This window comes from Sminthopsis crassicaudata, chromosome 1, assembly GCF_048593235.1.
Source record: "Sminthopsis crassicaudata isolate SCR6 chromosome 1, ASM4859323v1, whole genome shotgun sequence".
Lineage (NCBI taxonomy): Eukaryota > Metazoa > Chordata > Mammalia > Dasyuromorphia > Dasyuridae > Sminthopsis > Sminthopsis crassicaudata.
Genome location: NC_133617.1, coordinates 444,802,488 through 444,828,491, shown reverse-complemented (window position 1 = coordinate 444,828,491; position 26,004 = coordinate 444,802,488). Strand labels below are relative to the sequence as shown.

At 32.2% G+C, this 26,004-nt stretch overlaps 1 protein-coding gene across 1 annotated transcript in view; it reads left to right on the top strand.

Annotated features, from left to right (window-relative positions):
* The window catches only part of TMC1 (transmembrane channel like 1), a 182,458-nt gene extending 156,906 nt beyond the window's left edge, over positions 1–25,552 (top strand). The window contains exons 15-20 of the mRNA XM_074280993.1: positions 9,278–9,345; positions 12,330–12,569; positions 17,195–17,320; positions 21,549–21,627; positions 21,727–21,778; positions 25,530–25,552. Of these exons, the coding sequence (XP_074137094.1) occupies positions 9,278–9,345; positions 12,330–12,569; positions 17,195–17,320; positions 21,549–21,627; positions 21,727–21,778; positions 25,530–25,552 (588 nt within the window). The remainder of the gene's footprint in view (positions 1–9,277; positions 9,346–12,329; positions 12,570–17,194; positions 17,321–21,548; positions 21,628–21,726; positions 21,779–25,529) is intronic.
* Positions 25,553–26,004: the final 452 nt, after the last annotated feature.

The window sequence follows — 26,004 nt, the reverse complement described above, 5'->3', positions numbered from 1 at the left end:
GAAGGAAAATATTAATAAATGGACTCCAAATGCAGATCAAAGCATATTTTTTCACTTACTTTATTCTTTTTTATTGTTTCTCTTTTCACAACTGTGGCAAACATGGAAATATGTTTTGCATGATAGCACACATATATCCTATATCAAATTTCCAATCATTTTCAAAAAAAAAGGAAGAGAAAGAGGGAGGGAGAAAAATTTAAATCTCAAAATCTTGGGAAAATAAAGGCTAAAATTGTCTTGACATGTAATTGGGGGAAATTATTTTAAAAAAAAATAACTATAAACAATATAAAATACTTGGGAGTTCAACTACCAAGACATACATTAGAATTCCATGAATACAATTGCAAAACACTCCACACAAATAAAGACTGATCTAATTGGAAAAATATTAATTGCTATGGTTAGGTTGTATATAAAAATACAATTTAAGTAATTTACATGTTCAGTGCCATACCAATCAAAATACCAAAGAATTATTTTATAGAACTATAAAAATAGAAATAAAACTCTTCTGCAGGAATTAAAAAAATTTTTTAAGAATAACAAAGGAATCAGTTTTTTAAAAAAATAAACTACAAAGGAATGAGTCCTAGCAGTTGATCTCAAACTATACTACAAAGCTGTAATCATTGAAAGAATTTGATACTAGATAAGAAAGAAAAATATTAATCAATAGAGCAACTAAAATATACAATATATAAAAGCAAATGAACACATTAATTTAGTATTTGATTAATCCAAAAGTCCCAGCTACTAGGACAAGGATACATTATTTGGGAGAAGAAACCTGCTAGAAATCTGTAGTGTAATAAAAACTTGACATAGACCATCATTTCATACCATAAGTGTATACTTGATTTAGATATAAAGGGTGATGTCATAAGCAAATTAAGGGTATGGAGCATGAAAGAAATTGAATCTACAAATGAGAGAAGAATTTAAAACAAAAAAAGAGACAAGTAAAGTGAAGAATTTTGATTGCCCTAAATTAGAAAGGGTTTTGCCCAAACAAAATTAATGTAGCGAAAATTAGGAGAAAAGCAGGAAACTGGCAAAAATCTTTATAGCAAGTTTCTCTGATAAAAGTTTCATTTCTCAAATACAAAGATCATGGAACAAATATATAAAAATGAGACACTCCCCAATTTATAGATAGTCAAAGAATATGAGCAAGCAGTTTTCAGAGAAAGAAATTAAAGTCATAAATAAATTAATAATAAATAATATAATACAAAGTAAATAATATAACATTATAATAATATAATAAATAAATAAAATAATGAATAAAATTAATAATAAATAAATTAAATAACATAAAATAAATTAAAATAACTTTGAGGTAACAATTCATAATTAAATTGGGTAAGATCATGGAAAAGGTAAATGACAAATGCTGAGGAGAATGTAGAAAAATAGGTACACTGTCAAAGGACCTGTGCATTTGAACAACCATTTTGGAAAACACTTAGGAACTATGTCCCCATACCTATTAAACTGTGCATATATTTTGATGCAGCAATATTGCTGCTAGATCTTAAGGTACTTAGGTAAAGAAATAAAAGAAAAAGGAATATGTACAAAAATATTTCTATTTTTGTGGTGGCAAAGAATTAGAAACTATGAGTATACTCATCAATCAGAGAGTGACAATAAGTTCTGATATATGAATATGATGTTATATAAGAAACAATAAAGGAATGATTTGAGAAAAACCTAGTAAGATTTTTATGAACTGATGCAAGTTATGGGAGTCATCCAGGAGAACAATTTACACAGTAACAGAAATATTATAATGATAATTAACTGTGAAAGATTTAGTGACTCTGCTTGACAGTGATGCCCCACAATTTCAAAGGACTCTTGATGAAAAAATGCTATCTACCTTAAGGTAGAAAACTAATGGACTGATAATGCAAATTAAAGCATATTCTTCTTTTTTTCTTGTTCTTGTTCTTCTTCTGATTCTTCTTGTTTTTGTTCTCCTTTTTCTCCTAATTCTTTTTCTAATTCTTCTTCTCATTCTCCTTCTCATGGCCAATGTGGAAATTTGTTTTTGTATTACTTCATATTTGTAATGAGTTTTGTGTTTCTTATCTTCTTAAAAGGTTGTGAAGGGAGAAAAGCTGGAAATAGGAATAAAATTAAATGGAAAAAACCCAAAATATGAAATTCCCATACCATTTTCTTCTTGTACTTGTATATAAAGATGGAAAATCCATCTTTTTGTTAGGGTTATTTTTGTTGAATCAAATTGAACATATCTTAATTTTGATTATGACAAAGTTTGTTGAATACTTTTTGTTTCTCATATTTAAGCATTTAAAATATATATATTTTGGGAGACAATGTATGGAGTAGCAGCTTTCTTCTGAGTCATATCTTTCCCCTGACATATCCCCTGGTTCATATCTTTCCCCTGACATACTATCTATGTGATAAGTCTCAATATTTTAGACAACTTTCAAAAATTGTAAGCTTAAAGAAAAAAATGTTGACCTACATTTGTAGAAGTTTTCTTACCCAGAAGATAAAAAGTAGTTGTACATAGAGTTATAGATAAATAGAACTCTGGACCTGGATTCAGGAAGATTTGAGTTTAGATCTGGTCTCATATGTATTAGCAGCAGCATCTTGGAAAAGTCACTTAATATCTGTTTTCTTTAGTTTCCTCAACTGCAAAATTTGGGTGACAGTAACACTTATCTTGTGAGTTGTGAGGATCAAATGAGATAATATTTGTACATAATAGGTCTTATATAAATAAATGCTTATCCTCCCATCACACAGGAGTTCACTGTATCAGTGAAATAGTAGATTCAATCTTTATCCCCATTTAAAAAAATTACTTTGGGATCTCTGCATTCAAATTCTTTGTTCATATCAATCTCCTATAAAAACAGGGTAAATTATCTGCAAGTGGCTTTAAATATGCCCCCCCCCATGGAAAAGTTGCTCACAATTAAATAAATGAAAGACCACTGCAAGAATTACTACTTTTCAGTTTCTTCTAGCAGGTTATTTTATCTTTTCTAGATCTGGTGATTGGATACATATAAAGAGTAAAAAAGCCACACCTATTGGTATGGAGAGAATAATTTTCTAAACAGGTACCAAGGTACCTTTATATTCCCCTATATGTTAGGAAGAAATTCAACAACAATATACAGAACATTAGAATAGATAATGTTAAAGAAGTTGTTTTAGGAATGAGTAGATTGAAGTGAATCTAGATGTTTGCAGATTTCCATTTCTTGCGTCAGGGACCACCATATCAAATCTTATTCTTGGAGGAAATTATTTACTAAGAGTAAATTAATGAGTCATGTAAGATAAATTAATTTCTCCAAACATCTTCCAAGAAGATCAATAGTTCTTAATTAATAGTTCTTTAATGAGAGTTCATTTAGTGAATAGTTTGATCCCAGAATGTAGTTTAGCTAAAGGGCAGTTTTCTTAGAAATTCCATTATGTCTACTGCATTAGTACTGGCCAAATCCAGCTCAATTTTAAACTCCACTGATAAGGAAATCTAAGTCAACATACCCACTATCAGACCATGAATAAAAGGTTATGTTAAGAAATTTCCAGAGTGAAGTCCTAGTCAAGAATGCTTAAGGAGTAGTGAAATGCCTCCATTTGGAAATGGAAGTCAAAGCTCCTTATGTCAATCACTAGTGGTATCAGGCTTTTGAGTAACCCCTTTATTTCTATCCCAAATATTATAGAAAGGCTGTTTTTTTTTAAATGCAGAAAACTTGAGTGCTAAGCATGTAGTACTAAGTTCTTAATAAATGCTTTTTCATTCATTTATTCACTTATTCATCTTTTTATTGATTTAATCTTTCTCCATTATTTGTTTATTCATTGAACTTATATTAAATACCTACTTTGTGCAAGTCCTTATTCCCAACTCAGGGAGTACAAGTACAAAATGAAAACTATACCTTCCTCTAGTAACACAGGAACCTAGCAATTGGGCTCCTCTGTTGAAGACCACAGCAGGTCTAATGATAATTGAATGGCCCTTCATAACTGAAATATGTTGATTACATGTAGTATAATGTTTTGGCTATTTTGGGATTTACAAATTGTGTTACACCATGTTCATTTAAAAGGGACCATAATACAAATATTTCTAATTGATTTTACCTTTAAAGAAAACTAAAAGAAAGAAATGTTTTATGAGGATTTTTCAAAATAAGACCAAGAACATTTTTTACTTAGAAAAATGCTTTTTTAAAGTGTGAGTTCTGAGCTTTGCCAAAGGAGAAAGAAACAAGCTGAACTCTGGGTTTAAATCTGAAAAAGTAGGATTTCTCAGTCAGAGATCAACTCCCCTACATTCATGTCTGTATTAAACTCATTTTCAAAATTTAGTTGTGTTCAGAGATACATTTCTTCTCTATTGGCCATAGAAGTGGAAAAGAGTGATCATTGAACCCTTTGGATGATTTTATTGCCAAGCTAGTCCTATTTTATGATTTTACAGGTAAGAAAAGAGAAGCCTGGCCAAGTTAAAAGCCTTGCTCAGAGTCAGTCATTGAGGTGGATTAATAGTTAAACTGGCCTTGGAATCCTGGTTTCCTTATTTCAAACCTTCTATAAGACACTACTTTTCATAACATAATTATAATTATACTGTGGTGGATTTCTTTTTTTTTTTCCCCTGAGGCAGTTGGAATTAAGTGACTTGCCCAGGGTTATACAGCTAGAAAGTATTAAGTGTTTGAAATCATATTTGAACTCAGGTCCTCCTGGCTTCAGAGTTAGTACTCTATTTACTGTGTCACCTAGCAGCCCCTGTGGCAAATTTCTAAGTGTTACTTTTTTCAGTGGCTTATTGTAGTCACAAAATTCTGTCACAGGATCTCTAGACTATGCTATATTCATTTGGGTTTTTGTTTTGTTTTGTTTTAAGTCATTACTGACTAAAAAAATTGATCTCATTTCAGCTGATATTTTGTAAGTTTTTATAACTTTGAGAGCAAAGGAAACTTAGGTTGAAAAGTTTGTGCTATTCTCTTTCACTTTCCATGAGATCAATTTGGAATGTCTAGTATTTTGCTAAGTAGGCAAATGCTTCTGGTTCTATTCCTAGATTAGAAGAACTCTGGCCCAAAACATAGATGGCATAGACTATTCAGTGGGGAATCTAGCAAATATGCACTATGGTTCCAATAAGTATCATAAAAGTGTGCGGATGTTACTGGGTATGGTGTGGTAGATAGAGTGTTGATCTTGGAGTCAGGAAGCCAAGGGTTCAAATCCTACCTTTGAAATTTTCTAGCTGTGTGATAGTGTATAAATTAGATAACCTTTATGACTTTAGTTTCCTCATACCCTGTTTTTATAGGAGATTGATATGAACAAAGAATTTGAATGCAGAGATCCCAAAGTAATTTTTTTTAATGGGGATAAAGATTGAATCTACTACTACTAATGAATAGACCAGTTTGGTTAGAACCCAGTGTTCACGAAAGGAGTAGTGCTTTATTACCCTGGAAAGATGTTCTGGAGTAAGACTGTGAAGGATTTTAAATAGTAAACATTTTATATGATAACTTTATTATATATTCAAAAGGAATAGAAAGTTGTATATAATGGATTTGAAGTTTCAGATATGATCTTTTTACTATGTTATGGAAATGATCATTCTATTCCATAAATTAAAAAATGATGAGGAGTAAACTGAGGTTCTAAACCGAGATGGGTCTGTTCCTTTTCTCTCTCCTTCCTTCTCCAAAGTAACCAAGGGCGGGTTTCGGCAGCAAAGGAATTTGCTACTTAATGCTGTATGGAAACAAAGTCTTTATTGATAGTAAAGGGATAGACAGACATTTGGCCTTCAGGAAGACCCAAACTACCATATTCAAGGAAATGTATACACTCTTAATGCTTTTTGAATTTTCCATTAGTATCTTTACTAGCAACTTAATAGTATACTGAAAATTTACAATCTATTCTTGGGTCGTTAATGCACAAACACTGGGCATTCCTTTTATTTGGCATCTTATTTCTTTTTATGTTTAAAACATTGTTTTTCTTTTAATTTATTTTTGTTATACAATGAAAAATTCCTTTGTTTGAAAGTTGAGCAGATGTGTATAATCATGCCTATTTTGTTTTTGTTGTTATTGCTTTAAGTCATGAGATTTTTAAGACCTAGGATATCTATTAAGTAGCATAAGTGATTGGAAATTTAGAGTGACAGGGATAGTACTCTTTATCTACAATCAGCTATTTTCACAAGTAGAAAGAATAGAATGAAATATAAGCTCAAGAGTAAGGACTATTTTATTTTTATCTTCACATCTTCAGCACCTGGTCCAGTACTTGGCTTTTATTAGGCACTTAATGAATGTTTGTCAAATAAATAAATGGTTTGTTATGATAATTTTCTTAAAGAATATATCTGGTCATGTCACTCTACTTCTCAATAAACTCTAAATGTCTTTTTACTTCTAGTGTCAAATATATACCATGCTTGGCTCTTAATTCTTCACAACCTTAACTCTCCCTAACTTTCCATTTTTGTTACATCTTTCTTTTCTCCAAATTATGGTCCTAGTATACTGATGTATTTGCTATTTCTCGTACAATCTACTATCTCCATGGGCTTGCATTGGCTATCCTTTATACCTCAAATGCTTTCTCTCTTCCCCTCAATTTCTAAAATTCCCTGATTTCTTTTTAGACTCAATTTAAAACTTTTCTTTTGAAAGAGGGTTTCCTTCTAAGTTAATTTTGTATCTACTATACAACAAGATATGTATACAAATATATTTATATGCAATATATACATATATTTGTGTGTACTTCTGTATGTGTATTATCTATATTAGAATGTAAGTTTCTTGAGGTGAGAGATTACTTTTGTTTTCAAGTGCTTACACAGTAAATGGCCCAAAGTAAGTGCTTAAAATGCTTTTTGAGTGATTAATTTTCCAAACTAAGAATCTTTGCTAAATCGATTCTTTTTAAGTTCATTAAATATTGATGAGAGTTAGGAAAGGAGGAACTCCTTTTGGATTGGCGCAAGAGTCCCCTGTAAAGGAATCTACAGGCCCAAAAACCTAGATTGATAAAAAAAAAAAAAAGGTTTATTGTAGGGATTTGGAAGTAAAGTTTAATTAGTAAAGTTGAGGATAGAGATAAAAGGGCACCAGAATAGACTGACATAAAGATGCTATGCTTAGGACTTCTGCAAAACATGGACTCCAAAGTAGTTCCTTTCATAATGGGTGAAGTACCAGGCTCCTGGTGGGTTTTTAGCCAGGGTCAGAATTGAATAGAATTCAATGGGTTTAAACTGTAGGGGTTGGGAAAACCCAAGTTAGCTCAGATCCAGTGGGGGCTGGGGAAAGTCTGGATATCATTGGAATTCAAAAGGGTGCTCTTTGACCAGGATTTGTGAATCAAAAGATCCTAGCTTAAAGGGACCTCAACCCCCATCAACATCACCATACACTTTCTCTCATAGCCTAAGAATTTTTGTTTTTGTTTTTGTTTTTAATGAAAGACAGTGTAATACAAGGAGAACAGCCTTGAATTTAGAGTCAGAAAAAAAATTGGATTCAAATCTCAGCTATGATATTTACTAAATGTATGACTGTTAAGTCACTTAAAATATCTGATTCTCAGTTTCCTCATTTATAAAATAGAAATAATAATACATGTAAGAAATACATTAAAGAGTTGTTGCAAAGGACACTTTAGATTATATATCTAAAACTCTTTGAAAACATTAAAGACAGTAGTTGTTGTTTTACTTTCTTATTAAAAGAAATTTAGTTAGGAATACTTTGGGCAAAAGTACTATCTGGCTACTCTTGTAATTAAGGTTATATGGATTATTGTATAGGTGAAAAAATGACATATTATCTTTAATTTAATTTATCTTTAAACATTTTGGGATTTAAGATCATTTTGTATAATAATTTCATTGAACAGATCTTTGGGACAAATTTAATAAGAAACAGTCTAAGTTACAATCAGTTATTAACTCCAGGTAATTCTATATCTTTGTCATTTCTCAGATCTGTCCCTTTCTATTTTATTTCTATCACCCTAAAACAAGACCTCATTATCAAACTACAATATTGAAAAAGGATTTTAGTAGGTCTTCCTGCTTCTACTTTTTGTCTATTGTGTTTAATTCTTTCTATCTTTACACAAATATTTCCATTTATACAGATCTAATTATGCCATTCTTTTGCTCAAAAATCTTCTATAGATTTGATTCTCTTACTTGCTAAGTAAATTTCATAATATAATAGAATCATAGATCTCTTACCTGGAAGAGACTTTGGAAGTCATCTAGTTTAATACCTTTATTTTACAGATGAGGAAACTGAAGTCCAGGTGAGTGAAGGGATTTGTTCAAGATCACAAAGGTAGTAAGCAGCAGAACTACATTCTATTATTTCATACTCCTGTGCCTGACATTCTTGATTCTCTACAATCTTCTTCCACTCTTTCCCAGCTTGTTAACAGTGTTCTGTTAACTCTGGCCAAACTGGACAAATCAATGACTCCCTTCTTTCCCAGTCTACCATATATGCTTCTCTTTCCTGCCTCTATGCTTTATTAAGTCTATTTTCTAAACCTAGTGCTCTCTTACCCTCTTTTTTCAACCACTGAATTTCTTCTCATCTTTCTAGTAATCAAATTAGAATCCCAAAGGATTGTTGAATGCTACCTACCTCCTAATAGAGAATTAATGGACTTAAGATTCAGAATGAGACAAGATCAATTTGGAAATTTGTTTCCTTAAATATTTTTATATAAAAGTTTTTCCTTTCTTTTTTCTTTTCCCAAAAAATAAACACTAGTAGAAAAAAAGTATTAGATAAAATGTCAACAAAAATGCCATTTCTTTTTAGATGTCCTCCCTAATCCCCCTTATTTACTATCATTTACATTTAGATTTCACATAGCACTTGGTTTAATAATTTTCTGAATTTATCTTATGATGTACGTTATAACTCTATTGGTGCCTTTATACCTCCCAATTAGAATGTAAGTTCTCTATAGGCAGGAAATGTGTCTTTTCAAACCTTTGTATTATTATCCTCCCCTTCTAGTAGAATGCTCTACACAAGAAATTAATAAATTACTGTTGTGCTAGACCATATTCTATTCTATTAGTATTATTTTGTTAGTGTTGAGTGTAATTGGCAATTGTTTTACCCATGCCTTCATGACAGTATTCACTTTTTGTTTGAAGTCATTGTGAGCCTAACTTTATGAAAATTCTTGTATCTCTTCTTAGCCCTCTTATACGGAATTTGATATCAGCGGCAATGTTCTAGCACTGATCTTCAATCAAGGCATGATCTGGTAGGCAAAGTATATATGATGGTTTAGAATTAGAAGGAAAATATGAAAAGGTATATATCTTCATGAAATAACATGACCTCCTATCAAAGGACACTATACTTTGAGAAACAATTTGATATTTCTCTGTACAGAGTAAAACATATCTATTATTGATTCATCCTTGATGCTCAAAGGCCATATAGCATCTGTTTTGCATAGCTATCTTTTTTTCCAGATGTTTCTCAGAGGATGGATGATGAACTTATCCATGGGTCTTCTCTGTAGAACTTTTGGGAAGTATTTTTCAGCATTTATGAAACCAGAAACTATAGGAGGAATTTTGCCTGAGCTCAATACTGCCACACATATCAAATATGAAAGTTGTTAAAAATGTAATATTTCACAATCTGACTTTATTACAAGTAATTTTTTGTCTTGATCTTTGATTTCTTAAATAAAGGGAACTCTCTGTTGGAAACTTGTTTTTCCAAAATAGATTGACAAATCCTCTGTAGCAGTCTTTGTTGCTTCAAGCAAGGTAAAGTGAATTGCCCATGGTGAAGAGATGAAGTGACTTTCTTATCATCATACATATATACATATGAATCCACTTCAAAGACCAACTTGCTACTCATTACATCACACTGCTTCTCATGTAATTGTTACAAGTATTTAAACAATAATGCTTTTCATAATAATAACACTTACTATATGCCAGGTATGGTGCTAAGCATTTTACAATTATTATCTCATTTAATCCTCATAACAATCTCCATTTTACATATAAGGATATTGAGGCAATCAAAAGTTAAATGATTTATCCAGAGTCATATAGCTAGTAAGTGCCTGAAACTGGATTAGAACTCAGATCTTCCTGATTCCAAACTACATTCTTTCTGCCTAATTGTACAAAGTTCCCAATTACTACATAAGTTTCTAGTTGATGTAGAGATACTGAGTTTTGGACTTAGATTCAGAAAACTAGTAACTTTTGCAAATTAGTAGTGTTGGATTCCTCATTTATTAAATGAAGGTCTTGAACTGGAAGATATTCAATTTTTTGATTCCTATAGTTGATGAATCACTTTCATTTACATTATAAGACATGCATTTTTTTTTTGTCAGAGGTCCAGTGAAATGCTGGATGTTTAATTTTGGACCAGTTTTACATGGAGACATCCACATCAAAATAGATTCAAATAGTTCACACATCATGTTGAATACACTTTGTCAAATGTAGACAGAGATCATAAATGGAGAGCTGGCTCAGAAGCCATTTTGAGCCAACCTCTTCATTTTATAGTCAAAGAAATTGAAGTCCAAAAGTTGAAATTACTTATCCATGGTTATATACCATTAATAAATGTGAGAGGAAAGATTTGAACTCAGGAACTTTGACCTACAGCCTATATTCTCTTTACTAATTCTTTTCATAAACCTTTAGCAAAGTGACATTGAATTTGTATAGTAGAAATGATTTTTTAAATAATAGAACATTTTAAATTTAAAAATGGAATCAAATGAAGTGCTTCATTTGGTAATCTAGAATAGTCATTTTTAACTAACAGTACAAAGGGTTATGGTTGACTCATTTTATGTTGTTATCATATACATATTCAACAAAATTTTATTCAACTAAATGATCATAAAACACTTTATGGAATGTACTGCTAATCAGTTTTGGAAGACATGAACTGATAAACAATTTTGGAAGAACCTTTATCCATTTATCCATTGTTCAAATATTTAAATCATTTATGATCTGAATAATTGAATCACTATGTACTGGCAGAGTGGTTTCTTCTGTTGAATTTTTAAATCATTTTGCTACAGTAATTCTAGGAGGAAAAGAATATGATCACAAGGATACTGTTCTCTTATCTCTGTTTTCAAAATCCCTTTTACCAACAGATAATGTAAACTTAAGAAAAGGATGAGAGTGAAGTTTCTATTAATACTCTCCATTTATATTTTAAAGGAAAATGAATTTTGGGGGGATACTTTTGATTTCTAAATTGTTAGAAGTAGCAATTCATTCAACTTAAAGTGATATCCAAAAAAGTGGCTTGCAAATTCCACAACATGACTGCTTCCTTGATAGGAGGAAAAAGCCAAGAATCTACTGGGATTGTTTAAGGAGTGACCAACTGTCAAAAGAGAGGGAGAAACCATTAAGTAAGCATTTGGGATATTTCAGTTCTCTCCTGGATTTCTACTATCTGTGATGATAGACTGATACTTAATGCTAGTCAAGTAATTTAAAACAAAAAACAAAAACAAAAACAAACTCTGCCCAGTCATATATATATTGTTTAAAGTCCAGCTCTTACAGAAGATCCAAATCAACCCACAAGGTCAATTTAGTGTCATTTGTACAACCATAGACAACGGATTGGCCCAGACTAGAAATCAGTTTTTGTTGTCTGGAAAGCTGTCAAAGTAGCTGCCTGTCAATTGGTAGTATGTACTATCTCTGTACTAATTAATACAAATTTCTTTCCAATGACACTATAGCCAGGCCTCCTTCCCAAAGTCATGAACTAATCCCCCAATTCTCTTACAAAAATACCTGACATTCTTGGATAGAATTGGGAATTCTTCTACAAAAAGATGGTCAGTGTTTTGAAAAACAGCTGCAATGCCTTTTAGAGAATGGATGCATTTTTATGTCCTAGAGGGAAAAAAAAATCCTAATGATTATATGGAATGTTGGTTAATTATTTCGATTATAAAATCCTTTCCTGACAGTATATGCAAAAATATTTGGGAGGAAATACTTACTAAGACCATAGAATAATATATACTATATTTGGGTAGAGCCATTACGATATGTAGAGAAAAGATAGACAAAGCCAGCCGTTAAATTCATTTAAAATGTTTGAAAATAGGCATTCAGCTTTCATCTTTCCCAACAGAAGGATGATATAAAATGGCTTCTTGTGGCTTTAATGTGGGAATCAGACTCCAAAATTGAGACATGTCATATTTTGTTTGATTGTTTCCAGGATGGGATCATTTTATGCTCCTTGTCTCCCAGCTATCAACATACTTCGCCTGCATACATCTATGTACTTTCAATGCTGGGCTGTGATGTGTTGCAATGTTCCTGAAGCAAGAGTCTTCAAAGCCTCTAAGTCTAATAATTTTTACTTAGCTATGCTTTTGCTCATCCTCTTCTTGTCTACAATGCCAGTGCTGTATATGATTGTCTCCTTCCCACCATCTTTTGACTGTGGCCCATTCAGGTACCTTACTTTTAAAACTCTTTATTCTTAATTATTGTAAAATGAGATTAGTGTATCATAATCAATAACATTCAGGGGCAATGAGCTTTAATGCCAAATCTACCTGTGGACTCACTAAGGGAAGCATACCTAACACATTCTTTAACTGCTAGGATATGAATCTCTCCCTGAGAGAAATATGAATGGTAGAGAAGAGGCATTTCTAATTCAAGGGGTAACTGAGGCAATTACTGGCATTATAAATTTGGGTAATCATTTTGGGGCACATCAAGTAGTAATGTTTGCATCATCTCTTTCCATGGTGTCATAATGATTCATATCTGCAAATGGAAACTAATGGCTTTAATAAAGTAAAATACTTTTAAAAATGTAAAATAACCTCATGAATAACCCAACTAACTGGTTCTCTGTAGACTTGTCATCCCTAAGTAAGTGGGCTGTCATATAATAAAGAGTGACATCTGGAGGTTAAAATTGAAATTATAGCCTTAGACCCAGTATTATAAGTTATGGAATTGTGTAACCCTTTCAGTCAAATAGCTTTTTAAAATAGCTTCTCCGGTTCTCTTAAGAGAAATGGGACTAACCCAAGGAACTTTTTCTGCATGATGGTGTTCCCCAGGAATGAAAAAATTACAGGTTTTTAGGAGTCAGAGACCCTGAGTTTAAGAGTTCATTCTGTCAGTTACTAGCTGGGTACCATTTGATAATTCACTTCATTTCCTTCAACCTTAGTTTCCTAATTTACTTCAGAAGATTATTAAAAGGATAAAATGAGATCATGTGTAAATTATTTTCTAAACAATTATATAATGGCCATATAGTTGTACTATAAAATCTCAATTTATTTTAGCAATTGAAAGGTGCCCCTTATATATCCTAGAAAAGGAACTTAGCTATCAATTTGGTAATGCAGTATGAATGTTACAACCATGATTTTGTCTTGGAACTTCTATTCTATCTCTATTCATTTCCTGAGTCCTTTAGCTCCTATGAATTTACAGAAGATCTTGATGCACAACTCCTAAATCTAAATATACATACTCAGTTTCTCTCCTTCCTTCCTTCCTTCCTTCCTTCCTTCCTTCCTTCCTTCCTTCCTTCCTTCCTTCCTTCCTTCCTTCCTTCCTTCCTTCCTTCCTTCCTTCCTTCCTTCCTTCCTTCCTTCCTTCCTTCCTTCCTTCCTCACTCTCTCCTCTCTCCCTTTTTTCTCCCTCCCTCTCTTCCTTACTTTTTCTTCTCCCCTCCTCCTCCTCCTCTTCTTCCTCCTTCTCTTCCTCCTCCTCCTTCTTCTTTCTTCTTCTTCTTCTTCTTCTTCTTCTTCTTCTTCTTCTTCTTCTTCTTCTTCTTCTTCTTCTTCTTCTTCTTCTTCTTCTTCTTCTGCTGCTGCTGCTGCTGCTGCTGCTGCTGCTGCTGCTGCTGCTGCTGCTTCTTCTTCTGCTGCTGCTTCTGCTGCTGCTTCTTTCTCTCTTTCTATCTCTATCTCTCTCACTCGAGCTTTCTTTCCAATTCTTGTGAGTAGTAGCCTCACCTGCTTACTGGGATCTGTTGTTAGTCTATTTTTTTCTTTCAAGCTGATAAATTGTGTAAGCTAATGTTTCTACATTATTATTAATTTCTTGGTTTTGTGGTTTAGCAATTGTGAAAAATTGTTAAAATTGTGAAAAAAAAGTTAAATTTTTTCCCAAAGAAATACATGGGGAATGGAAAAATAGTTTTCAAGGAATAACCATTGTTTGCCACTTCTGGAAAGTATTGTTTATGGTTTGGTAATGTTTAAGAAAGGAATAATGCCCAGGAGGAAGGTGATGATTAGAATTCTCCCAAATAAAATGCACTTCCTCAAGATATAGTGGATTGTTTATTACCAGAAATCTTCAAAAAATGCTGGATGTCTATCAGAAATTTTTGAAAAGTGGCATCATTCTAAGGATGGATTGAATTGCATAGTTTTTAAGGTATTTTATAATTCTAACATTCTTTTATTCTTCTGTGATATTGGTAAATTTTCCCAATCTACCTTGTGATAGGCTTGCTTCCTGATAATTAGAACTACCTGTGAGTGAACATAAGTTTAAGGAAATGAGAGATTTCAATAGAACTGGTAAGATGATGGTTTGTCAGTAGAAATGAAAAGTGGCACTATAGATTGGTTACTTTTTGAAAAGTAGGCTGATTTGGGAAAGTGAACAGAACCCCTGGTTTAGTCTCTAAAGGCCTGATTTAGGAAAACCTGACCAGAATAGAAAGGTTACCCAAAAAATTATTCTGACAGATTGTTAAAATATCTAAATGAAACTACAGTCAAATGATGAGCACCAAATTTACTTGGTAAACTCTAAGCTAAGTTAAACTGAAGTATTAGGACATAGTTTTTAATAGATGTTTTTGTGGGTGTCCATTATTGGGAGCTTTAAACTTTTTCCTGTGTCAAATAAATGAAGAAACCTAGAACTCTAGGAAACTCTGCATCTCCTAGCAATTCTCCACCATTCTTTAATACAATACAAAGGGGTAAAATTCTGGGTAGCTAATAATAATGAATTACCATTTATAGTGCTTTAAGATTTGCAAAAAACACTTTAGAAGTATCATCTCATCTGATCATCACCTAGGAGAATAAATTTATTATCAGTCTCTATTTTATAAATGAGAAGAAGGTAGACAAAGGCTATATGACTTGCTGGAGGTCACACTGCTAATGAATCTAGATTTAAACTCAAATCTTCTTGATTCTATGCTTTGTATTTCATTCACAAACCCAGGTGGGCAGAGATTATATGATGTTACTCTCATCCTACTCACATATCATACCCTCAGTTTGTGAGAATAATCTAATTATTCTATTTTTATCTATAAGAAAATAAATCTGAGAGGGGTTAAGTGACTAGCTGCTGACAGCTACCAGGTATCTCAGGCAGGATTCAAACCCAAACCTATTTAACTCCAAATTCATTATACTATGCACTATGCCACCTTGCTAGCTCTAAATAACAAAGGGATAATTTCTGTCATCTTTTTCTGGCTTTTGTCCTAATATAATAGATAAGGCCTCTTTTAACACATTGAATGATTAGAAATAACACTGTGTTATGGTAGCAAGCCATTTTTGAGTAAGTAAGAGAAATCCTAAGGTGACTAAATTTCTTCCATTTTACCCCATCAGTCTTGTTGTGTTTTTTTTTTCTGAAATCAGTGGAAAACACTGTTTCCTGGAGAGAAATCTGACTTGTAAATTTGTTCTGCAATCTCATGGTTAGAAGCCAGGCAAAAGCAAAATTTGGCTCCAAACAGTTTCTTAATCTATCTAAAGGCATTACAATTGATAGAGCAATTCTATACCTTTGAAGTATGCATTCTTTATGGCTAAGAATGTTTTTTAGGGTTTGTTTTTGTATGTTTGTTTGTTTTAAAACATCAGATAAAGAGACCATTCTATACTTTCAGGTTATAAATTCATCAACCATTCTTGTATTTATTTCATATATGAACTAAGGCTCAGAAATGTAAAGTGATTTACCAAGGACACATAACTAGTTAAATATCAAAGTCAAAATTAGAACCCAAGTCTCCATTACTCCAAATAGAGTCCTCCAGATTATTCCCTTCTCACAAAAATGTTGTGAGGGAACAATCATTTTCAGCTAGAGTTCTCACAGTTTTCATAGAGGATTATTATTCTGTATATTTTAAGAAAACGACTTTTTGGACTACAGGGTGTTGAGAAGTGACTTGATGTTGAAGAGATGGAAATAGTGAATGAAAAATCACTATTTTTAGAAGTGTAGCAGAAAAGAAAAAAAAAGAAATAGATATACACTAATAGCTTGATGGGGGAGTTCGAGGAAAAGGTTATATCTTTAATTGTGGTGGTGTTTTGTTTTTGTTATGCAGTATAGAAGAGACATGAACATGATTATAGGCACAGAAAGGAGAGCAACTGAGAGACTTGAGGGATGTGTGTGTGTGTGTGTGTGTGTGTGTGTGTGTGTGTGTGTGTGTGTGTTTGTATCTGTGAGTATAAGAGAAACAGGAGAATACAAGAAAAAAGAAGGGAAGAGGGAAAGGAAGTGAAGAGGAGGAAGGGAGAAAGAGAGGGAAAGGGAAAGGGAAGGGAAAGAAGAGCAGAAGAGGAGAGAGGAGGGAGGTTGATATGTTTTGTTTCTCAGATAAAGGTTGGCAATCTGGCACTTCATTTCAATGAGAAGTAAACATGATTAGATTAAAAGAATCATAGATTAGATGGTACCATGTTTCCTTTCCCTGTTCCCAGGTAGTTTTGTTGGTATTAGTGTAATGTTTTTGTAAAAAGGGCATAATCTGGAAGACTCATTTGCTGCTGTGGACACTGAACTCTATTTGCAGTTGTGGAGACTTGGGTCCAAATTTTGATTTTAATGCTTAACTAGTTGTGTGTCCTTGATAAATCACTTTACACCTCTGAATCCTAGTTAGTTCATATGTGAAATAAATACAACAATGACTAGTGAATATATTTCATAAGGCTGTTGCTAGACTAAGATGGCATGATACTTATAAAGAGGGCTTTGCAAATTATAAAGCCATTCATAAAAGTTGGCAATTATTCTCTATGTTCTAAACCCTTCTTTCTTCTTATTTTTCAGTGGCAAAAACAGAATGTTTGAAGTTATTGGTGAAACTCTGGAGCACGATTTCCCCAGCTGGTTGGCAAAAATCCTACGGCAGCTCTCTAACCCTGGACTTGTCATTGCTGTCATTTTGATCATGGTGTACATATACGTCTTCTGCTAAAAGAAAATAGCCTTTATAACCCTCTTCTTGTCTTTCATTATTTTCATTTTTCTACTTTCTCTCTAACCCTCAGATTCCAAGGGACTCACTGAAACCAAACCAATTTCAGGATTGATTTTTTTGTGGCAAGGATTAAAATTCAGGAGCTTTAATTTTGATACAATTGGATGTGATTCAGGCTTCCACATCTCTTTTCACCATTTCAGGATTAAATAATTTGTTACCAACTGGCCAAAATAATAATTAAAATATCCAACAGAAGGGAAGGATATAATGATAAAGATAATCAGAGGATTGAATTTCACCCTTCATCCCCACTCCTTAAACCCAAAAGTAGATGGCATTGAATAAACAAACATGATGATCCTGAATATTAGTACTCTCCTGGGGTATCCTCTAGACCATTTTTCAATGCTGAGGGTCTTAGCATTGAAGCACTTACATTCAGCAAGCCATACATAAATGTTTGTTTATGACAATAAAATCACAGGACTGGAAAAATCCTTGGAAATATCATGTTCTCAAAAAGGCTAACACTTAATTTCCTTCTCCCTTCTCCGTTTCTTGAGATATTCACACTTTAAAATAAAAATAAACTGTAGATTTGCTAGTACAGCAGAGTGAAAGATTTAAAACTAGGAACATGAAGGGAGTAAAAGAGAAAAGGACTTCACAAGTCACCTACTCTGGTTGTTCATTGATTAACACTCATTTTTACAACATATCCACCAAACTTTCATCATGCCCTTGCTTAATAATATCTAATTGGGAGGGGGTACCACCAGAAAGCCATCTTGATATAGTGAATAGAGTCTTAGAGTCAGGAAGACTTGGTTTCAGAGACTCCCTTTGATACTTTGTCTCAAACAGGCAAATTACGCAACTTCCTTGAACCTCAGCTGAACCTCAGTTCCCTAATATAAAAAAATCAGGGAGTTGAACAAGATGGCCTCTATTCTCTATTGAGAATGTAATAACACAGAACTCTATAACCTTAGATAAGTCATTCATTTTATAAGGAAAAAAGTTGTTAGGAGGTAACATCAAGAGGGTTTACTATGAACAGATGCAGAATCTCTATGCTAAAATAGCATGGAATAATCTGTCATGGGAAAGTTAATAATACAAGTTACTGAAAGCTGTGGATTGTACTAGATGAACTAAATGTACTTAAGATTCTAGGATTTAGTAGATTGGTGTTTAGAAAGTTTGCTATGAACTATTCTCCTAGACTTTTACTATTTATGTTCTTTAGGTAACCAATCTGGTGCTAGTTTTGGTAAAGTTTAAGGACGATGTTCTCTGGCTGTCTTTTTGGAGTCATATGGGTAGAATAATGAATAGTGAAGTGAATTTAGGGACAGGAAGACATAAATCTTAATCTTTGCTCAAACACTTTCTAGATCTGTGGACCCAAGCAAATCACTTAAATTCTCAGCCTCAGTTTCCTCACTTCACAGTATTACAGTGAGGATAAAGTGAAGTAATGTGTAAAGCATTTTGCAAGTCATGAAGTAATAAGTAAATGCTACTTATTATTCATTTAAGTTAGATTAACAATGAGGGTTATTGCCTTTTGGAGATTTTAAGCTGCCTTATTAGACAGTTGAACTGGATATCCTTGTAGGTATCTCAAATTCAACATGTTCAAAATAGAATTCATTGTCTTTCCCCCCTGAACTCACTCTTTTAAACTTCCCTATTTCTATTAGCTTATAGCCTCAACCCAGGTTCACAATTTTAGTGTAGTTCTTGAATCTTCAATGTCATTCACTGCATCTTATTTTTCCTACTTCCACATCACTTAAATTTATCCTCTTCTTTCCATCCATGCAACTACTGACCTAAATCAGGCCTTCATATCTTTTATAGATTTCTAATTGATCTCTTTATCTCAGATTTCTCCCCCTTCCAATCCATCCTCTACATTGGAGGTATCAGATATGGAGCAGCACTATAAAGTACTCCAACTATGCTAAAATGCGATTGGGAAATATTTAACAAAATATAAGATGTTGATAATACTAATATGTGGTTTTCTAAGTGAATGTCATTAATAGGGATCCTTATATATGGTTTAGTGCCCCCTTTCTATTTTAGGTTTGATACCACTGCCAAAATGATTTTCCTAACATCTGTCACTCTTCTATTCAATTCCGATGACTCCTCATTACTTCTATTCTAGATTCCTCTGTTTAGCATTAAAATCCCTCTTCAATTAGTTCTCACCTATATTTCCATTCTTATTACATAATACTCCCTTTTCATTCTAGCAAAATTGACTTTCTTGTTGTTTCTCAGACATTACTCTCTTTCTCCCATTTTTGCACCTCTTCTGTGATTTGTTCTTAATACCTAAAATATATCTCCTTCCTATCTCTACTTCTTGGAATCCTTTTGTTGTTTCCCTTCTCTCTTCTACCTTCTTTTGGCTCAACTGAAGACCTGTTTTCTACATTAAACCTTTTTTATTCCTACCAAATCTTCTACTCCAAATAATTATATATTTTTCTTGTGTATAGTACACATGTATGTCTGTTGTTCTCCACTTCATTAATATGTAATAGTAGACTCCTTGAATGCAGTGAATTATTTCACTTCTGTCTTGGTTGTCCCTGTGGCTAATATATATTAGGCATTCAATGAATATCATTGATTACTTGACTAACTTTTGTTCCTCAAAAGTCACTTTTGAATCTTATTTGTTTATTGTGTTGGTTAACAGAAAAAGTTAATGAGATGAATTCTAGAAAAATTCAATGATTTGCACAAGAACATCCTATTAGTAGAAGACAAGACTTTATCTTTTGATTACCCAGGAGAGCACAACTTAGTGATTAAAGTGATAATAGAAAGTGATTTCCAAGTCCACCAATCTTCCCTGTATACTACTACATTTAACTTGCATTACAGGAGAAATCTAGAGAGTTTTTAATAGTTTGTCTTACTGAATAGACTCTAGAATAAAATCATCCATCTTAAAGCAATGATTGACAGGCTGTGTGAATGATTTCAAATTCCCACTTACTTGGATTAATACCAATTTAGACTGAGCAAATCCTATGAGTTATTGCCTTTCTAGGGCCAGATGGCATATAAAAGTTTTAATCTAGGATGTTTGTGAGTAGAGGAACTGTATTCCATCTCCAGTTATTAGCAGCAGAGAATAATGTCATATGCATATTATCTATCTGCAAATCTATACATTAGAAAATATGAAGATTTTTCTTTTTGTAGATTTGCTTGACTGTTATGTGGGGTACTGACCAATTCTGAGTATCTGAAAAGGTCTTCAGAACCTAAGTTTTCTTTTTTAAAAAATTAAGTACTTATTTTCAAAGGCAAATATGAATAAATTATGTGAAACATCTGTGTTAATGAAAAATATCAGTAATGAAATGTGTCAATAAAAGACATTAATTAAAAGTGATTTTTCTTTTAAGTTGGCAAGTACCAACACCTGCAACATTTTCATCCTTTCTTTGAAATGTTGCATAAATGAATTATCAAAAATTAGTGATTTTTAATATTTATAACAAATGAGAGAATGAAATAGAAGTTCCAGAATCCAAAGTAATATAAAAATAGCATTTATGTAGTACTTCAAGATTTGCAAAGTGCTTTATAAATATTATCTAATTTTATCCTCACAACAATCTGGGAGATGGGTGCTATTTTATAAATGAAGAAACTGAGGTAAATGAGTTAACTTACTCAACTATAGTAAGTATATGAGGCAGAGTTTAAATATAGATTGTCCTCAATTAAAATCCAATATTCAGGGGCAGCTAGATGTGCAGTGGATAGAGTACCAGCCCTGAAGTCAGGAGGACCTGAGTTCAAATGTGAACTCAGACACTTAACACTACTTAGCTTTATATAAACTAGGCAAGTCACTTAACCCCAATTGCCTCAGCAAAAGAAAAGAAAAATAAAAGGCTCTATCCACTGCTTCTTTTATATACCTTTAAGAAGAGATATAACTGGCGAAGGAAATGGGGAGATGTCATGAAGTCCCAAACATGGGAATGGGTATTAGAAGACTGATTCTAGTTGAGCTCTGTGATAACTTCTGTGAACTTAGACAAGAAATTCAACATTTCTTGGACCTAAGTTTCCTCTTTGTTGTAAAATTCTATGACTGAAGTAATAGCTTTAAAAATTGAGAGAAGAAACATAAATTATCTTATTTTTCTTTCTCTTTAGCTTGACTATCTATTACCTCAATGCTGCTAGTAAGGTACAGAAACTTGGAAACTTAGAGTTAAAGAAGAAGATGAAAATGGTAAGATATCATTCATTAAATGGAAATAGTGTCTCATTACTTTCAAATCATAGAGAAGACTAAGATACTGAAATTTTGCTTCTCATTTTCTTTGCATAGCAAGCGGAGGAGAACAAAATGAGAAACAAAAAAATGGCAGCTGCAAGAGCAGGTTAGAAATAATTTTGTGACAATATATTTTGTAAGTAAGATTTTTCCTTTTCTTTGCAAGAGTCATTTGGTAGAATATATGGAACAAAGTGATGGTAATGGTAGTAATGGCATTAGTGTCCAGGAAGATATGCTTATATAGCAATGCTGGGAATGCTAATAATCATAAGACAAGAAAAAAAATTAAAAGAATACAACTAGGCAAAAAAGAAACAAAACGATGTCAATTTACTAATGACATGATGCTTGACTTGGAAAATCTTAGAGAATAAGCAAAGAAATCCCACCCCAAAAATATAATTTATAGCAATAGCAAAATTCAAGCAAAAATGATAAGGAAATCCTATTCAAAATAACTAAAAAAATGTAAAAAATTTCTGAAAGTCAATCTACAAAGCTACTCATATAAATTTATATAAATGCAACTATAAATTATTCCTTAAATATCTAAATATCTGGAGAGATAAGTAATGTCTACATCTAGATTTTTTGATAGAAAAAAATCATAATAGTATCTAAATTTAATTACAGATTTAATAAGCATAGATTAGTATTCCAACAATCAAACTATTTTATGAAAATAGATAAAATAATAGCAGAAATATTTAAAATCTCAAAGGAAAAGATTTTTTAAAAGTTAGAATTAAGGAATATTAGCCTCCTAGACCTAATATTATACTATAAAGAAGTGATTATCAAATTTAGTACTTATTAAAAATATATAGAATATAAAGTAAATATATAGAATAAATTAGTTAAGATAGAATCAGAAATAAATAAAACTCAGTAACCTCAATAAACTCAAGAATATAAGGTACATAAACTTCTTATCTGTCAAAAAAATGCTTTGATAACTGAAAAGCATAATGACAGAACTGGGTTTAGAAATCACCTTCACCATATGCTAGAATTAGTTCAAAATTGAACTGAATATTAAAAACCATTTTAGAGCTATGCTTAGAGGAAGAATTCTTAAGTGAATATGAGCTAGAAGTAATCACAAAAGATAAAACAGATAACTTTCCTTCAAATTGAAAAGTAAAGTTAATGCAATTAGGATAAGAAGAAAAATAGAAAGCTGAAAAAAATCTTTATATTAAATATGTCTGATAAGGGTCTGATTTTCAGTATAGACAACTAACATAAGCCTATCTTTTTCTGATAGATGAATGTTCAGAGGAAAAGAACAAACAATTCTCTAAAGGAGAAATGCAAACTAGTAACAACTTTATGAAACATTGCTCCAAATTGCTGAAGAAAGTAAAAAGCAATACAAAATTAAAAGAAAGATGAGGTTTTACAGGAAACTCACAATTTGACAAAGATGACAAAAAATCTAGTAATGTTGAAAGGCTTGCAGAAAGACAAATACACTGTCAGTAATGCTATGAATTGTCCTAACCATTCAGGAAAGCAATTCAGAATTATGGCAAGTGACTAAAGTGTCCATATTCTTTGATCTAGATATCACACTGATATGTAACAGCTTCAGTGCTATTCTCTTCTGCCATACTCCACCTCTCACATTCTCCTGTCCTTCTTATTTTGAAGTCTATCTTTTACCAAGAGCTATAACTGGGTGCAAAGACCAAGATTCTATCCAATTTAGGTGTCAGGGGGTTATTTAAAAGTTACTATTAGAACCAATAGAAGCTTAATACCTAGTTGGCAAGAATATTTAGTAAAAATAGAAAGCCACAAACTGGCACAAGCTGCTTCTCTCATGTACTTTATTCTAAGCCAACTCCTCCATAATGTCCAGGCTACAATATTTTAGTGTTTATGCCCAAAGTAGCCAATGTCTCCAGGTTTCTATGCTTCATGCTACCCCCTAACCAGATGTGTATTGGAAAGTAGATTTGAGAGTGCTTTTTTTTTGGTTATGCCCTCCTCCTCCAAACACCTTCCCCGATAAGTGCAAAGTATTTAGAAAAAAATTTAGTACAATAAGCTAAATGAAGACAATAACTTTCAAAATATATTTATTAATCTTCTCTTTCATCATCTATATTTCCAAATATATCCTTTCCTTCTTTCTGTCCCAGAGAACCATATTTTAAAACACAAAACAAAAAAGGGGGAAATCGTTTACTAAAATTAATCAATATATTAATTATATTTTATTATACAAAATTTTTCTGTAACCATAGTCCAGACACTTGCAAAACAAAACTGGGGAAATGGGAAGTTTCCTCTTTCTTTCTTGGAGCCATTTTAATCTCACAATGATTAGTTTTGATTGTTTAGTTGCTTTTGTCTTTGCCAATAACAAAGTTCAAATCATCATGTTTATTATTTTCTTGTTTGTTTATTTTTACTTTGCATCAATTCATATAATTCCTTCTATTTCCATTATATTATTTCTTATAGCATGTTAACCAATATCATTGTTATTTTTAATCCACTCCTTAATCAATATACATTTAGGAAGTTGAATTATTCAGCTTCTTAGGTCACTTCCAGGTGAAGAACTGTGGTTCTTTGATCCTACTTTTGTTTCGAATAATTTGCAACTAGGAAAAAAGTTCTGATATAACTATTTTGGTACAAATAGGTTTTTTTTTTAATCCTTGACATCCTGTGGATAAATGTCTTCAAGAGGATTTTTCCAAACAAATGGAAATTTAAGTCACTGTCTTCTCATAATTTCAAATTCCTTAGCATAATTGTTGGACCAATTCACATAGTTCCATTCTCAATATATTAATTTAAGAAGTTTTGGGACTCAAATGAGAAAATGGACATAAAACATTTTACATATCTTAAAGAGTTATATAAATGACAGTTATTTTCATTAGTATCATTAGCTTACAATCACCAGGAATCCAATTTAGTGATGATTTTATACTTTGAATCTCCTATGAAACAATATATAGAGAGCAATGGAGGGGTATTCTAGTAAATGTTATAATTGGAATGGAAAGTATTATACACACCTACACTTTTGAGTTTTATTTTCATTATTAAAACTTTCTTTAGTCTATACAATCAACAAAACAATAAACCAGACCTAGTTTATAGAGATTTCTGAATTCTGAAGTATAAATAAATATACAAAAATGTAACAATGGATTCTACCACTTAGGTTAAACCTGAGTCTAGCACATTCCATTTGTGTGTTTCTACAACTCTTCCAACACTTACTATTTCCATCTTTGTCACCTTGCTGGATAAGAGAAGAAATCTCAATTACATTGATCAAATATTTCTCTCATTATTAGTAATCTGGAGTAATTTTTTACACAAACCTTAAAAGTCAATGCTTATTTAATACTTACAATGACTTTGGTTCAGTAGGTGTAATTATCACCACTTTATAGATGAGGGAAATGAAACTGAGGGGTTAAGATCACAAGGTCTAAAGTAGGATTCATAGTAAAGAACAGAGGATTCTAAGCCCAGGGTTTTCTGGTCACTATTCCATATTGCTCTCAAATCCTTTCTATTCCTAAATCATGTGATCTTTTGTAATTTTATTTAAGTTATCACCAAAGAAATCAATGCTGCATTTAAAAATGCTAGAATTATTAGAAAGGAGTAAATGTTTAAAATAAAGTTGGTTTGCCTAGCCTTTCTACAGTTGCTATGAGATATGAAAATGCTCTAACTGCAAAATTGTTATGTAAATGTAGTATTACAGTGTGACAAATGTTGTTAAAATAGGGATTTCAAGTAACCTTGCTTAGAAACATTTATTAATTACATAGAAAATTAAATTTTTATTTTCTTTTTTTTCCACGAGTTTATTTTAGCAGCTGCAGCAGGTGGTCAGTAACCTTAACAGACAGCTCTGGGACTCAGGAATACATCCTAACCTTGGAAAAGAAGAATAATAAATTGGATGTCCAAAGAACCTCCGTGTTGTTATTTCAAATCCTTTTCCTTGTTTCTATTGTTCTTCAAGGTCAAACACATTTCTAATTATTTTTCAGATATAAATACCTCCAGTTGATTCTGTACCAATGATTAATTACAACAGATCTAATTTCTTCTCTTTAAGATCTCCTTGATCAGTTCTTTAGGAACATCAGAGCTTGAGAAAGGATGAACAGAAAAATCTCATCACATTGACTTAATGATTAGCCTAAGAGTTGCATTAAACATGGAGCCATATAGAATGGCCTTCTTTTATAGTCTTTCTAAAATAAGTTTGCTCTCAGAAATTTTTACAGTTGCAATCTGAGCAGGGATATGTCACCTTTTTCCTTCTCGGAATGTGTTACATAT